The sequence below is a fragment of the Acromyrmex echinatior genome, chromosome 6 (assembly GCF_024713525.1).
Source record: "Acromyrmex echinatior isolate Ae372 chromosome 6, ASM2471352v2, whole genome shotgun sequence".
Lineage (NCBI taxonomy): Eukaryota > Metazoa > Arthropoda > Insecta > Hymenoptera > Formicidae > Acromyrmex > Acromyrmex echinatior.
In genome coordinates, this window is record NC_141857.1 from 12,142,050 (window position 1) to 12,156,690 (window position 14,641).

At 32.5% G+C, this 14,641-nt stretch overlaps 1 protein-coding gene across 10 annotated transcripts in view; it reads left to right on the forward strand.

The window, feature by feature from the left end:
- Positions 1-6,803: 6,803 nt before the first annotated feature.
- LOC105148554 (glucose dehydrogenase [FAD, quinone]) overlaps positions 6,804-14,641 on the forward strand; it is a 151,801-nt gene continuing 143,963 nt past the window's right edge. For 4 of the 10 annotated variants that reach the window (XM_011060343.2, XM_087406772.1, XM_087406776.1 and 1 more), the window contains exons 1-6: positions 6,804-7,180; positions 8,354-8,553; positions 9,136-9,247; positions 9,345-9,479; positions 9,547-9,662; positions 9,759-9,926. In XM_011060343.2, coding sequence (XP_011058645.1) covers positions 7,027-7,180; positions 8,354-8,553; positions 9,136-9,247; positions 9,345-9,479; positions 9,547-9,662; positions 9,759-9,926 — 885 coding nt within the window. In that variant the 5' untranslated portion in view covers positions 6,804-7,026. Of the gene's footprint in view, positions 7,181-7,310; positions 7,384-7,687; positions 7,798-8,353; positions 8,554-9,121; positions 9,248-9,344; positions 9,480-9,546; positions 9,663-9,758; positions 9,927-14,641 lie in introns of those variants that run through there. The other 6 variants (XM_087406778.1, XM_011060345.2, XM_087406779.1 and 3 more) reach the window with 6 other exon arrangements.

Genomic DNA, 14,641 nt, shown 5'->3' on the forward strand with positions numbered 1-14,641 from the left:
CAAACTGTGTTGGCTCTATAGATGGGAAGCACATTATCATTCAGGTATGTATCTGATATGAGTGTATATCAATTGCACACAAGCCAATCACAGCGCTAAAAAAAATTAAAAAAAACTTCCTACACAAAAGTCATTGTGACTGACAGTGGGCAATTGCTACAGTATGCAAGTGAACCACTTTCTCTGATATAATTTCATTTTTCATACATTTTTTAACAAATCTGACATTATTGTATATATATATTCTTATTAATTATAGGCACCACCGAATAGTGGTTCATTCTGCTATAATTATAAAAGTAGTCACAGTATAAACCTACTAGCTGTGAGTGATGCAAATTGTTGCTTCAGCTTCGTGGACATTGGAGCAGAAGAGAGACGTAGTGATGCGGGTGTATTTGCTAGCATGACCTTGCTCGATTATTAAATACAAATTTACTTCAACTGCCTGTGGCCAGGCATTTGAATGATAGTGAATTCAAATTTCCGTATGTCTTAGTAAGGGACGAGGCATTTCCACTAACATCTTATATGATGCGGTCATACTCTCGGAATGGGAACTTAATTATTACAAAGAAAATTTTTAATTACAGATTAAGTCGGGCATAGAGAACAGTCGAATGTGCGTTTGGGTTATTAGCGGCAAGATGGCGAATTTTTCGTCGGCCAATTGTTGCTCACATATCAACGGCCAAATTAGTCGTTCAAGCTGCAACGGCCATACATAATTTTATGAAACGTAAACTTCAATTGGAGCCATCGGAAAGAATGTATTCTGTTTTAAGTGATAATGACCGAAATGTAATGTCAACTGGAATTGAAAATATACGTAATTGCAGTGTATGAAGGAACGTTGAGGTTATACAAATTAGAGATGCCTTTGCTACGTATTTTGAAACTTCAAACCCACTTGATTGGCAGTGGAGGAAAGCTCTAAACAATGAATATTAAATTTCTATTTCTATTATACAGGGTGCGGCAGCATAACTTCCTTTTTTCAAAACTTAATAAAACCCATTGTATGAATCAGAACATTTTTATTTTTTTTTATAATGTAGGCGCATACCTAAAGTTTTGTTTTACATAGTTTTGAAGATCAAATCAGATAGGTGACGTCCCCCATTCTCCATACATTGAGTAAACCGATTTCTGGCGTTTGTCATGACTCTTGCCAGCATAGCAGGCGTTATGTTGGCAATTTCTTCCTGGATGTTGGTCTTCAAATCTTGTAGGGTACTTGGACGGTTCACGTAAACACGGGATTTCAAAAAACCCCATAGAAAAAAATCACAAGGGGTCAAATCGGGAGAGCGGGCCGGCCACTCCAAATCGCCCCTAATTGAGATGAGGCGCTCTGGGAAGTGTTCCCTCAATACAGCCATCGATGCTCTTGAAGTGTGTGCCGTTGCACCGTCTTGTTGGAACCAAATGTCCCCTAAGTCCAACTCATCTAGCCGTGGAAAAAAAAATTCCTGTAACATGTTTAAATACCGGTCCGAATTCACTGTCACTGCGACTTCATTCTCCTCAAAGAACCAGGGACCAATAATTCCAGCTGAGGAAATTGCACACCACACTGTAACTTTAGGTGAATGCAAAGGCCTTTGATGCAATTCTCGAGGATTGGTGTCAGCCCAGTAGCGCATGTTTTGTTTGTTGACGGATTCACACAAATGAAAATGGGCTTCATCACTAAAAAAAACAATAGCGTCCTCAGAAACGACTTCAAGAAGAACCTCACACGCGTTCCTCCAAGAATTGAAGTCACGCTCAGAAAGTTCATGCGCAATCGCCATCTTGTAAGGATGGAAATGAAGATCATCATGAAGAATTCTCCTCACAGAACGATCGGAAAGTCCAAGGGCAGACGCATGTTTGCGCGCAGAACGCTGTGGTGATCGCAAAATTGAAGCTCTCACTGCCTCAATGTTTTCAGGTGATCTAATGGGTCGAGGGACTCCAGTTCTTCGTCTTGTCGCATTTGCAGTTTGTCTGAACGTAGTAACCCACGTAACAATTGATTTCCGATCCGGGACAGGGGCCAACGGGGCTAAATTAAAGCGATTCCGAAAGGCGCGCTGGGTTGCGATCACAGAACATCCGCTCGAAAAGTAGGCCTCGACGGCAAAAGCACGCTCCTCACTGTTCCAACGCATGATGGCGACTGAACTGTGTCGGGACAAAACTTTATACTCCCGCCTCTCGAACGAGACCACTAGCGCTCCGCTACGACATCAACCCACTGAATGGCGCGCATTTCAAAAAAGGAAGTTATGCTGCCGCACCCTGTATATATATAATTATGTACAATATGTTATCTAATTATGTTATATACATTATGTTATGTAATTATTTATGTTATGTATCACATCTGTTATTTAAAAAATGGTCTCTCATAGAGAAACTCATTGGTAATTGTGACAATGTGTTAGATAAGTAGTTTACTATGAAATTTTACGATTAACTCTCAATTATTATAAGACAACAAAAAAACCATATTTTTTTTCTAATTATTAATAAATATAAGATCGTACATATCTTAATGTTTTGAACTTGACATATACATTATAGTGTAATAACAAAACTTTTATTTCTATCAAATCCAAATATGAACTACTCGTCAGGTTTTATTGAAATAGAAATAAATAATATAATAGAATAAATTTTTTATTATATAATGTATAACATATTGGTAAAAAATTAAAGGTAACAATAATAATACAAAAAATTTATAATCTTTGAAGTTCCTTCTCTGCCAATTTTTCGTCTTCTGCCGTGTGAACGAGACGCAGCAATTCTACTTGTATTCGCCTTCTTCGAAGCTCAACCTACGCAGGATATCTCCCAACTGTTCCAGGAAACTGTCCACTGCATCCTTTTTTGGAGTATTTTCGGCAAGCAACTGCTGCAATATGTTCATGCAGCGTCTGCAAATCGAGATCATACTGTCTTCCTACAATACAAAAAATTCCATTTAATACAATTTTCCTACATTGTTAAACCAAGTTGATTATCCATGAAAAACGTAAGACAATTATAAGGAACATAAATAAAATACTAAAAAATAATATTTAAAATATAAAAAATATATTAAAAAATAATAAAAAATTATAAAATACTATATATTATAAAATGTTATATACTACTATATATAATATATAATAATAAGATACTAAAAAATATAAGGAAATACACAATCTAAAAAGATTAATTTCAGACTATTACAGTATATGAAAAAAAAATCAATTATAATTATTTATTAAATATAACTATTTATTAAAAATCATGAAAAATATGAAAACATATCAGTTAATTATGGAAATCTATGAGATATGTCGATTATTAGTTATTCAAAATTAATTCATCTTTTTGTTTTTTTGTTAATCGCGTGCAATGAATCGAACAGTTTGATGTTTCATAAATGGCGTGCTATAATCTGTTGAAAAAGACACATTACATTGCTGAAATTCCGAATTCGGACTTAATGCACTAGCTTCATCATATTATATGTTCTGTGATAGAAAACTTGTACTAAAATTAAACAATAAAGACAAATAAGAAAAATATGATATATTTTTCATATTCTAAAATCTATATTAGACAAGTTATTACGCACGGCATTTCCTGTACAGCCTCATCTAGAAATTACATTCTTAAATACATTCTTAAAGAAGCGGAAAGTACTTTTCTGTAGATGATGATCCGCTTCCGCACCTGATCCGCTACATACATAACCTTTCATTTTTTTCTGCGAGTTTTTGAGTAACAGTCTCTCAGGTACGCCCATCGAGATTTCATCCACGCTACGTCTTTAAAACCTAAAAATCCCTAGTTCAAATTATGAATTCAGCTTACACAAATACAAAAGTACATTAGCCTATTTGCGAGTGCAGATTATTACCCGTATTTATAGGCAGATCTTGTACTTAAAGCTTCCTTAAATTTATCTTTAGATGCTCAGTAACCAATGAAATAATTTTTAGAGTAACCAAAGATAAATTTAAGAAAGCCTTAAATATAAGGCCTGACTATGAATATGGGCATAAGGCTCGTATTCAGAATGTGCTTCTAAAAATGTTAGTGTGTGTTTTTGTCATTCTATTCTTTGTTTTTCGTCTAATGAACGATGCAAATAGAATGACAAAACACTATATCTTTAGCGCGCTCTAAATATGGACATAAATATACATTTATGAATACATAAAATGATTTTATATTACCAAGATTTTATATTATTAAAAATTTCATCCCACAACTTTTGTTGTATGCAAGGCTTCGCTTTTGAACTGGCAACTTTTAATTGTATAGACCTGGTCTTTGCTCAACGGCATCAATGAGCATCTCATCCATGAGGTCCACTGAGTATGAAGTAAATGCATTACTATTCTCTGATGGTGATGAATCCCTCCGTACTTTCTCCTATTTGCTTTACTGCTGTTTATATATAAATAAATATACTTACTGAATATATTTAATACTTGAAAACTAATTGTGAAAATATTTTCTTGCAAATAAAATTACTCATTGTAGCACGGCCCTTCTCGTCGATAACGAGAATATGAAAAATTGTAACTTTTGAAGCAGTTATGGGCTTGAATCTCCGTACAAGATCCATACATTATCCACCCACAATAATCGTATTTTATAGCCTGCAAATATGAATACATGAATTATATAATATTTGATGTCTGTAAAGAAAAAATTCATATATTGAAAATTATACAGTGAAAACCATATGGAAAAATGATGTGATAAAACTACACCATGAAAAAATCCATATAATATGTTCAGATAATGTAGTTCAAATAATATAGGGTGCTTTCCATTTGATGATATAAGTCGACACAAACATCGTTCTATTCTTGATATTCAGAGAATGACAAAGACAGAACGACACTTGTCAAATGGAAAGCCAGTAAAGAAAGTATTGCTATCTCAGCGTTTGTCCATATGATTTTTCACATAGATTTTTTTCAGCAGATTTTAGGTGCATTCTGAAAAACACTATTTGTGTCATCCTATCCTAATTTTACGTCTAATAAACAACAGAGATAGAATGACAGAAGTAGCGCTAATAGCGTCTCCTCGAACACACCATTTGTCAATTTCATGTTTTTTGATAAACAAACAAAATTTCCATATAATCTATTAATATGCGAATATAATCCCATGATATGTTCTGGATAATAATAAATATCTATAAATAATAATAATTTATGAATATAATAAACAATGTGCATTTAAAATTATTATTACCTTTTCCTTGATTATTGGTATTCATCTCGGTAGAATTTTGACTTGTTATTACGTACGAAGTCCTGGTGACACACGTAACACATACACATCACATAACTGACACAAGTCGGAATAAAACAAAATATCCTGATGATATTCTTCCAACACAATGGCGTTTTAAAATTTGAGCGGACAGAAATACCCGATCCGTCCGGGATAGAGGAAATTTAATGTTTCGATCAGCAGGATCAAGAATACACTAGAATTCCCTAGCAGAATCCGATCCGTTATTCCGATCCGTGCTTAATGGGACGGCACACAACGGCCTTACACAATAGGCTCGCAAGCCGTAAGGATGAAATCACACGGTGCGGAAAACGACTACGGAATAGAGAATGCGTCATAAAAGCAACCAATCAGCGTTATTCTGCGTTATTCCGAATAGCGCTAATTGATTGTTTCATTGACGTATTCTCTATTCCGCAGCTCTTTTTCACACCGTATGATTTCGTTTCAAGTGACGTGTCAAAAAAACCGATGTTGCGATGCTGCGTTCAACAGTTGAGTGAGCGCTCGCTGCTATTGATGTATTCTTCTAGATCTAAAATGCTGATTGGATGATTTAAAAGAATACACTAATAAGGCCGGAATCAGACTATACATTGAAGATTGAGATTAAAGATTTAAAGATGAAATTTCACCAATGAAAACAAAGAAATTTTGGTTCCTTGTCACGTCAGCGGTACTTATAAAACTTGTCCAGGAATGTCCCTGGCCAAATTACAAATTTTTCCTTACTTCAATAACCGACGGGGCACTAGAACTACAGGGACCGCCCCTGACATCTTCTCCCCACCTCACGCGTCCTACCAGCATGGAGGGGCACCTTTTTCCTGAAAGCGTTCGGGTTCTAAAAACGGGACTTGCTCTCTCTCGCGAGCAGCGAGTGTTTTAAGGAGTTAGTTCAAAATCTCCCGGGGTCCGGTCTGGTCGAAGAGAAACGGTCTCTTCCAGAGTATCGTGATTTCTAGTTTAATTCCTAAATTCTACTCGCGTGAGCAATCCAATCTAATCATAGGTACATCTTATTTAACCTTCCTAGTTAACCGCATCTAATTATTAGTTATAACATAAATCTGGATATGTGTGTAGCAACTGCAGAAGTTATAAAATACACTAATTACTTTTGAGCAATTATAAGTACGTATATATAATAATATTTGACGAAACCTCTCCTTTTACAATAAACGCCGCCGCGCGTATACGTTTATCGTTTAACTTGGAGATCGTGTGTGTGAACGAGCGGAATCAGCGCCGGCCAATCATCGAGGCCTACAAGGAGCCTGACCAACCGGAGTCCAGACTGAGCCACGTGTCCCGCACCACGGACCGAACCACCAGCAAGATTCATGAAGGGATTACCGTAGGTTTCTTCTTAACCGAAAGGACGCGCAACTCTCGATTTGTTACCCGGACCCCATTGGTCCCCGGTTTGTCCAGGTGTCAATTACCAACGGTTGGACCTTGGGACGTAACATCCTTTTGTTCTGATTGGTTAAACTTCAATCTTTTAATCTTCAATCTCATTCTTCAATACGTAGTTTGATTCCGGCCTAACAGCGAGCGCTGACTCAACTATTGAGTCCGCTGAATGCAGTCATTGCATTAGAAATACATAGAAAAAGAGAATAATTGTGTTGGACTGTGGTACTTTGTCCTAATGAGGATTAAAATTCACAATAGAAAAAATATTCTATAATAATGAATTGGCGAGAATAAGAAATTTATAAAATGTTTATTTTTATGAAATTGTTACTATTTGTTCTTGTCAATGCATTGACAATGTTATTTCTTTTTTATATTCATTTAGATTATATACTGGATATGTATTTTCAATGGTTCTTCAATGATGTTCGAGATATGCAGCTATATGATTATATTATTGGTAAACAATTTTTAATTACAATTTTTTAATTAAGATAAATGAAAGTAAATTGGTAATTATACAGTTTAGCAATTATCTCAAAAATCAATAAAATTAGGCTTATTCGACGTATTTTTGCATGAAATGAAAGAATCTAGCAGAAAAAAAGTGTCGCTCTGCCCCACGAATCAAGATATTAAGCATTAAAGTTGACTATTATTGAGGTTAGGAAATCTGTCATAGAGATAAAATGAGGGTAATTCTTCAGAAGAATTATCTCCGATTTCAATGAAATTAGACTTATTCGACATATTTTTGCGTAAAATGAAAGAATGTGACAGAAAAAACTCCGGGACTGCTCTGCAAAGATATTGAGCGTTGAAATTGACTAAAGTGTTACTGCGTAATCATTAATCTCATGTAGCAGTGGAGTGTACAGATTAGTGCTTATTGATTCGGGGCGGTTACGCCACCCTCTGAACAAAATAAAAATAACATATTCTACTCACTTGAGGCCTAACTGTCTAGAAGTTGCAGCCTAGACAGCAAAAGATCGCTCTAAAAAGACTTCTCACACCTTTCTGTCTTCATGAGTTAGAAATATTCCAAGCAGACATTTATCTACAATAAATTTAATGGTCTGTTTTCTTTGGTAATTAGTATTTAGAGTAGCTACCTCTCACCTTCGATTTTAATGAAATTAGTCTCATTCAATGCTTTTTCACTGAAAATGAAAACCTGCTCTGCTCTTGCTATGTGCAAAAAATAAACTTCTGTTCTAAACTTATGTGGAACTGCATTTTGCGTGGAAAATTGTAAACCCATGAGCGATGAAAGGGAGATGATCTGAATATTAATGAACAAACATTAATATATTGTAAAAGCAAAAAAGTGAAACGCATACACATGTAGCCTTAGAGCATGAAAATGTGACCACAGTGCATGTTTGCATCATTTTGCAGCTGACAGATTTTCTAATTGCAATAGTCGTCATCTTTAACGCTTAATATCTCGATTGGCGGGACTGATCGCTGCGTTTTTCTGCTGGATTTTTTCGTTTTGAGTGAAAACGCATTGAATGAGCCTAATTTCATTGAAATGAGAAGTGAGATAACTATTCTAAATAATTACTATCACTTATGTAATTCACTTCTTTTTAAAGCAACTTTTTTTTACACTTATTTGCATTTTTAGTTGGTGCTGGTAGTGCTGGTGCAATTCTCGCAACGAATCTAGCAGAGGATAAACATAGTGTATTATTATTAGAAGCAGGTGGTACTGCTCCATTCTTTCTTGACATACCACTTCTGACACCAATCATTCAGAATACTGTTTATGATTGGCAATATGTCACTGTTCCTCAAGAACATGCATGCAAAGGCTTAATTAATAACGTAAATATTAATTTCATGTGATATAAATTTATGTGTTTATCAAGAATGTTACACTGATGTACAGGGTGTTTGGAAAATAATGATAAATCTTTTACATAAGGGTAGAATGAACTAAAAATATTAATTGCTAAAAATTGCTGATAATTGATCTTCAATCATTTTTTTACTCAAATACTATCAACTTTACAGAAAAACTGCAAGAGACAAAAATTATTTATTTTCTTCTCATAGAATTCTAAGAATTTTTTAATACCGTATTTTCTCATGTTGGTAAAAATGAGAAAATGCAGTACTAAAAAGTTGATAACAAATTCTGAAAAAATTCGTAGAATTCTATGAGAAGAAAATAAACAATTTTTGTCTCTTGTAGTTTTCTTATTAAGTTGATAATATTTGAGTAAAAAATTATGAAGATCAATTTTCGGCAATTTTTAGCAATTAATATCTTGTTAACTATTGCGAAAATTGCAAAATGGTAGAGGACTTTTTTCTCAGTTTAGTGTACTCTACCCTTATTCGAAAAATTTATTATCATTATTTTTCAAATATCCTGTATATTGTCATAAAGATCCTTTTTAATAGCAAAGCAGATGGCCGAGAGGTAAAATTCTTGGAGGTACAAGCCGTCTAAATTTTATGGCTTATGTATTAGGACATCGGCTGGATTATGAAAAATGGTTTCCAGATTTTGCTGGTAAAAAGCTGTATCATTTATTTTAAAACGAATTTAGGAGAAAGAAAGGTATATTTATACACACTTTGATTTTTTTTTACATATATGAACATCATAGAATCAGTTGCAAAAAATGATGAATCAATAAGTATCAATGATTTAAGATGGACCACTGATTTTGCTGATGTAATTTTGAATGCAGTAAAGGAATTAAATCATAATATAAGCAACATTAATTTACAATTGGACATAGGTATCTAATTTCTATATAAAATTTCAAATTACATGTTATATTTGTATATTTACAATATTTGTTGCAGGTTTTACAAAAGCTCAATTAACAATGGAGAATGGCAGACGATGGAGTACGGACAAAATATTGTATCAAAAGCCTAATCATGTTTTGACTATACTTACTCATGCACACGCTACTAAAGTAAGTTTATCTGAATCATTTTTCAGTTTTATTTCAGATTATGCATGATAAATACAAGGTATTATTCTGTTTAATTACTATTAAATACTATTGAAGATATTAGTGAACTTTAATAAAGCCGAGGGAGTTGAATTCGTTAGATTTGGTAATAAATATATAGCGGTAGCAAAGAAAGGAGTTATTTTAAGTGCTGGCGCAATTGAGAGTCCAAAGTTATTAATGTTATCTGGAATTGGCCCAAAAAAGCATTTGAAAGATTTTGGTGTGAGTATATATATAAAATCTTCAATTATTATTAACTAAACTATAAGAAACTAGGTATATTCTTTATTCCTGCACTATCTAAACTGGTGTATGTGTAGCCGGTCACTGAAAGATTGCAACACTTTTTTTCGATGGGTTTCGGAATGCAGCTTACTCACCGAGTGATTGGTTCTTATTCATGAATCCACAAATAAAAACCAATTTCTATGACCGGCTTTATAAAGTGCAATAAGTTGAAGCGAAACAAACGTATATTTGTTTCACTTCAACTTATTGCGCCATGTGCATCAGTTCAAGTAGTGTAGGAGTAAAGATATACCTTATGTTTTGTGTGTGCGTGTGTGAAATTAGCAACTCATTTTTTGGCAAATTTTGATACAAGTTTCATTGCACCCGCAATAATTCTATAGTTCCTGATAGATTTTAAAAATAGTTCTGTTAATTTAATTAAAAAAAAATAACATTTGAAAATTTGGAGTGCTAATTTTTCGTGATCTCTCAAGATATGAAAAAAATCAATTTAAATTGAATCTTATAGTTTTCGATAAGATCTACAGTTTTTGATAGGTTTTAATAGTTTCTCTAAATATATTTCGTTTGTTCTGATACCGCACAACAAAAGTAAAGTAATTAAACTGGTAAATTGAAAGACTCTTAGTGTCAAATAATAATGTAAGGAAATTAAAGGACATGTAAGAGTTAAATTTAACATAAAAAACTTAACATATGAAGTATAAAATATTTAATCTGTAAAATGTGAGCTATGAATATTACAATATATTGTATATTACATTTTTTGGCATTACATGTAATATATATTGTAATATTCATAGCTCACATACGAATGTAATTAAGCACTTTATATTTCATATATTAAGTTTTTAAATTTGACTCTTACATGCCCTTTATTTTCTTTACTACTAAGAACAAAGTACCATAACATTACAGTCAGTTTTAGCTGACTTTTTGCAATTTTCTTAAAGTTTTGCAACAGTTCCAACACTGTTTATAGGTTTTATCTAGAGTTCCGATATTTAAATACTCTTTAATAATTATTAAATCAGCGCGATGACATTGCACATCAAGAGTAAAGTATCTTTTAACAGTCAGTTTTAACCGATTTTTTGGCACTTTCCGATAGTTCTGCTGTTTTCTATAGGAAAATAGTTCTGATGTTTTCTATAGGATTTGCTCAGAGTTACAACAGAGTTTTAGTATGTATAAACAATTTTTTAATTTGAGCACTGGCATCACATATCAAGACTAAAGTATCTCTCAACAGGCAGTTCCAACCGATTTTTTAGCGTTTTCTGATAATTTTACAAGAGTTCCGACACTTTCTATAGGTTTTACTCAGACCTTTTAATATTTGTAAATAATTTTTCAATTAGAGCGCTGGCACTGTACATGAAGAGTAAAATACTTCTCAACATTCAGTTTCAGCCGATTTATTGGCATTTTCTGTTAATTCTGCAATAGTTCCGATGATTTCTGTTGATTTGTGTAAACAGTGAAAAACATAATTTCTTGTTACTTCATTCTTGTATGCGATGCCAGCGCTATGATATTAAAAAAATTGATTGAAAATACTTAAAAGCTCCGAGCAAAACATGTAGAAAGCGGCAGAACTATCGGAAAATGCAAAAAGCTGGTTGTAGAAGGTATTTTACTCTTGTGGTATCGTGCGAGCACTTTAATTGAAAAATTGTTTAAAAATACTAAAAGGTAAGACCTATTACCTGAACAAAACCTATAAAAACCGTTGGCATTATTGCAGAACTTTAAGAAAATAGCAAAAAATTAACTGGAATTGATTATTAAAAGGTATTTTATTTGATGTGTGTACCAGCGTTCAAATTAACAAACTTTCAAATATACTTACCATACGTATTTATGAAAAATTGAATTAAAAAATCCTCCATTATTTTGCATCGCGACTGTTAACGCGACTGTTAATCGCGACGAGATATTAAAAATCTAAAAATTGCCGAATAAAAATAGATAAAATCGATGTATAAGACAATATTAAGATATTTTTCGTAGTTCTTTATGAAAAAGATATTTTTTAAAGAACTTAAAGATATCTTAATGTTATCTTATGCGTCGATTTAAGATATTCTGCTTATTACAATTAAAAAAATTGCGAAAATTGTAAAATTGTAGAGAATTTTTCGATTTAGTTTTTCATAAATAGTACATACATACCGGTTCCTCCGGCTGGTCTGGATCACTCTGTATATTAGATATTTGACAATTAACGATAAAATTCTTGTATAAGGACGGAATGGACTAAACTGAAAAGAAAAGTTCTGTATCATTGTGCATTTTTCGCAGTTAACGAGTTATTAATTTATGAAAAGTCAAATTCGCCCGACTTATTGTCAAGTGCAAGCACGTGGCGAGATAAAACCGAGCGAAGCGCGTTAGGCATGTTAAGGGGATTCTAAAGCCGTTTGTATTACCGACTATACTATATATGTACTATACTATATATAATTTTACTATATAATTTTTATATAACAAATATTTTGTTCTCTTTCACAGATTCGAGAATTCTTTTCCAGAATTCTTTTTCAGAAAGTATATGCATTAATACATGTTTGTGAGATGAAATTTATATCGAGAATGACAAAAATTTCGAAATTAATATATTTTTTACCATTTCTTAGTGTAACATGACGTTTCAAATTATCACGTCGTGATAACATTTGCTTGATACGAAAGTTTTGCAATCTGTATTTACGAAATAGTAATCCATAAACACGTAGTTTGCACAAACAATAAACGTTAGAATTAGACTTAGATACTTTATCGCGACGAATTTGTTATACGAAAATTGACATGAACATGCGACTGCGTGTATTATAGGTTGCATGTGGTAGTACATACAACATATCGAAATGCATTGGAAAAACAGCGACCTCTGGTGACTTCGTCGGAATTTGAGCTTCACTTTAGGATCTCCTTTCCTTCCTAAAGTGACTTGATTTCATTTTTTTTTTCAATTTAATTATTTACGAACCAAAATATGTCGATTTTATTGTGTATTTTCCTTAAATTGCACACTTTTGTAATGTGTTTCCCAACTTATGGAGGATACTGCATGTAAAAATGAATACTTTCAACGTGTGTGTGATTATCGTCACAACTGATGCTTTTGTCTAATCATCTGATTAGATGTCTCTGATATTTATTCTACCATTACCGTCAAAATATATGCTTCTAATATTTATAGCAAACTACTACAGTATCTTCCATAAGTTTGGAAATTTGGAACACATTATAAAAAAGTATGCAATTTAAAGAAAATATATAATAAAATCGATATATTTTGGTTCGTAAATAATTATTTAATTGAAAAAAGACATAAAAAAGAAAAGTACATAAATACGTACATTATTTATAACATGCTATTAAAATAAGGAATTTCAATTACAATATGATTCATACGAAATCTAATTTTTCGGGGCCATTTACAATTTTTACGGAGTCTGAAATCAACTTGCGACTCAAATACAGTTTACCACTTTTATAGAAACATTAAACTACAATTAAACGACCTGATGTGTATATACAATGCACGCAAGTACGACGTTGCAAAACAAGTGACAATATATAAACAATATAGACAAAACGCGAAATTCAACCTTGAGCGCTCCAATGAAATGATTGTATATTCGACATATTTTCGGCATATGCAAGCTTATAGGTGTTCTAAATAAAAGTAATCGTCATTTAGACATCTTACGACGTATTTAAACCAGAAACATCCCAGCATTATGAGAATGGATTGGATTGGATAAATCCATATGAATCAAATTTTCGAATCCGCATTATCCGTGAAAAAGATATTGAATTTTGTAGAAACTGAATGCACTGAATCCGTTTTTATATGTCTAGATAAATATAATAATGTAAACTCTAATGGATTCATATAGATTCAGAAATGAAATATTAGTCTGTGGTCTCAGAAAGTGATTTATTGGAAAAATATAGTATATCACGATGATCACTAGACTGCGGAAGTTTATGCAAGAATTATGTACCGTTAATATGCAACATATATGCAATATGTATGCACAAAATATGCAAAATATGTGTGAAATATATGTAAAAGTTAGTTTTTATTTAATTCAAATTGTTATAACATGACATTATAGATATATATAACACTTTTTAAACATAATTTTATTAAGTGAAAATTGATAGCATTTTTTATTAGAAAAATTAATCAGAAAAAAATAAATTTAAATGCTGAATATAATCTTTTTCACATAATGTATGATTTTAACTCAAACTACTGCAACATTTTATAAAAACTACTGATACGTATATAAACTACTAATACATATAGAAACAATGTCGCGTTTTAGTTACAAATTACAATAGACAACAAGTCGTTTTCTCTAAATTATCAAGTGAAAATTGATGACGTTTATCAGAAAAAATATGTTTAAATGCTGAAGATAATCTTTCTACATCACATGATGTAATTGGTGCATATTTGAATTTACTCCGATGACATTATGGAATCTCATCTTCAACTTGACTGTGCCGTTGAGGCTCCTTCCAGAATTTTGAAATTTTTAAGACTGTGAAATCTTTGTTTCTTTTTAAGACATTATCCAGTTTTAAAGATATTTTTTGTCCACATTTGCCAGGAATGCATTTCAAGTTTGAATCGCTCCATTTATTAAACCTATTGATTCCATTAA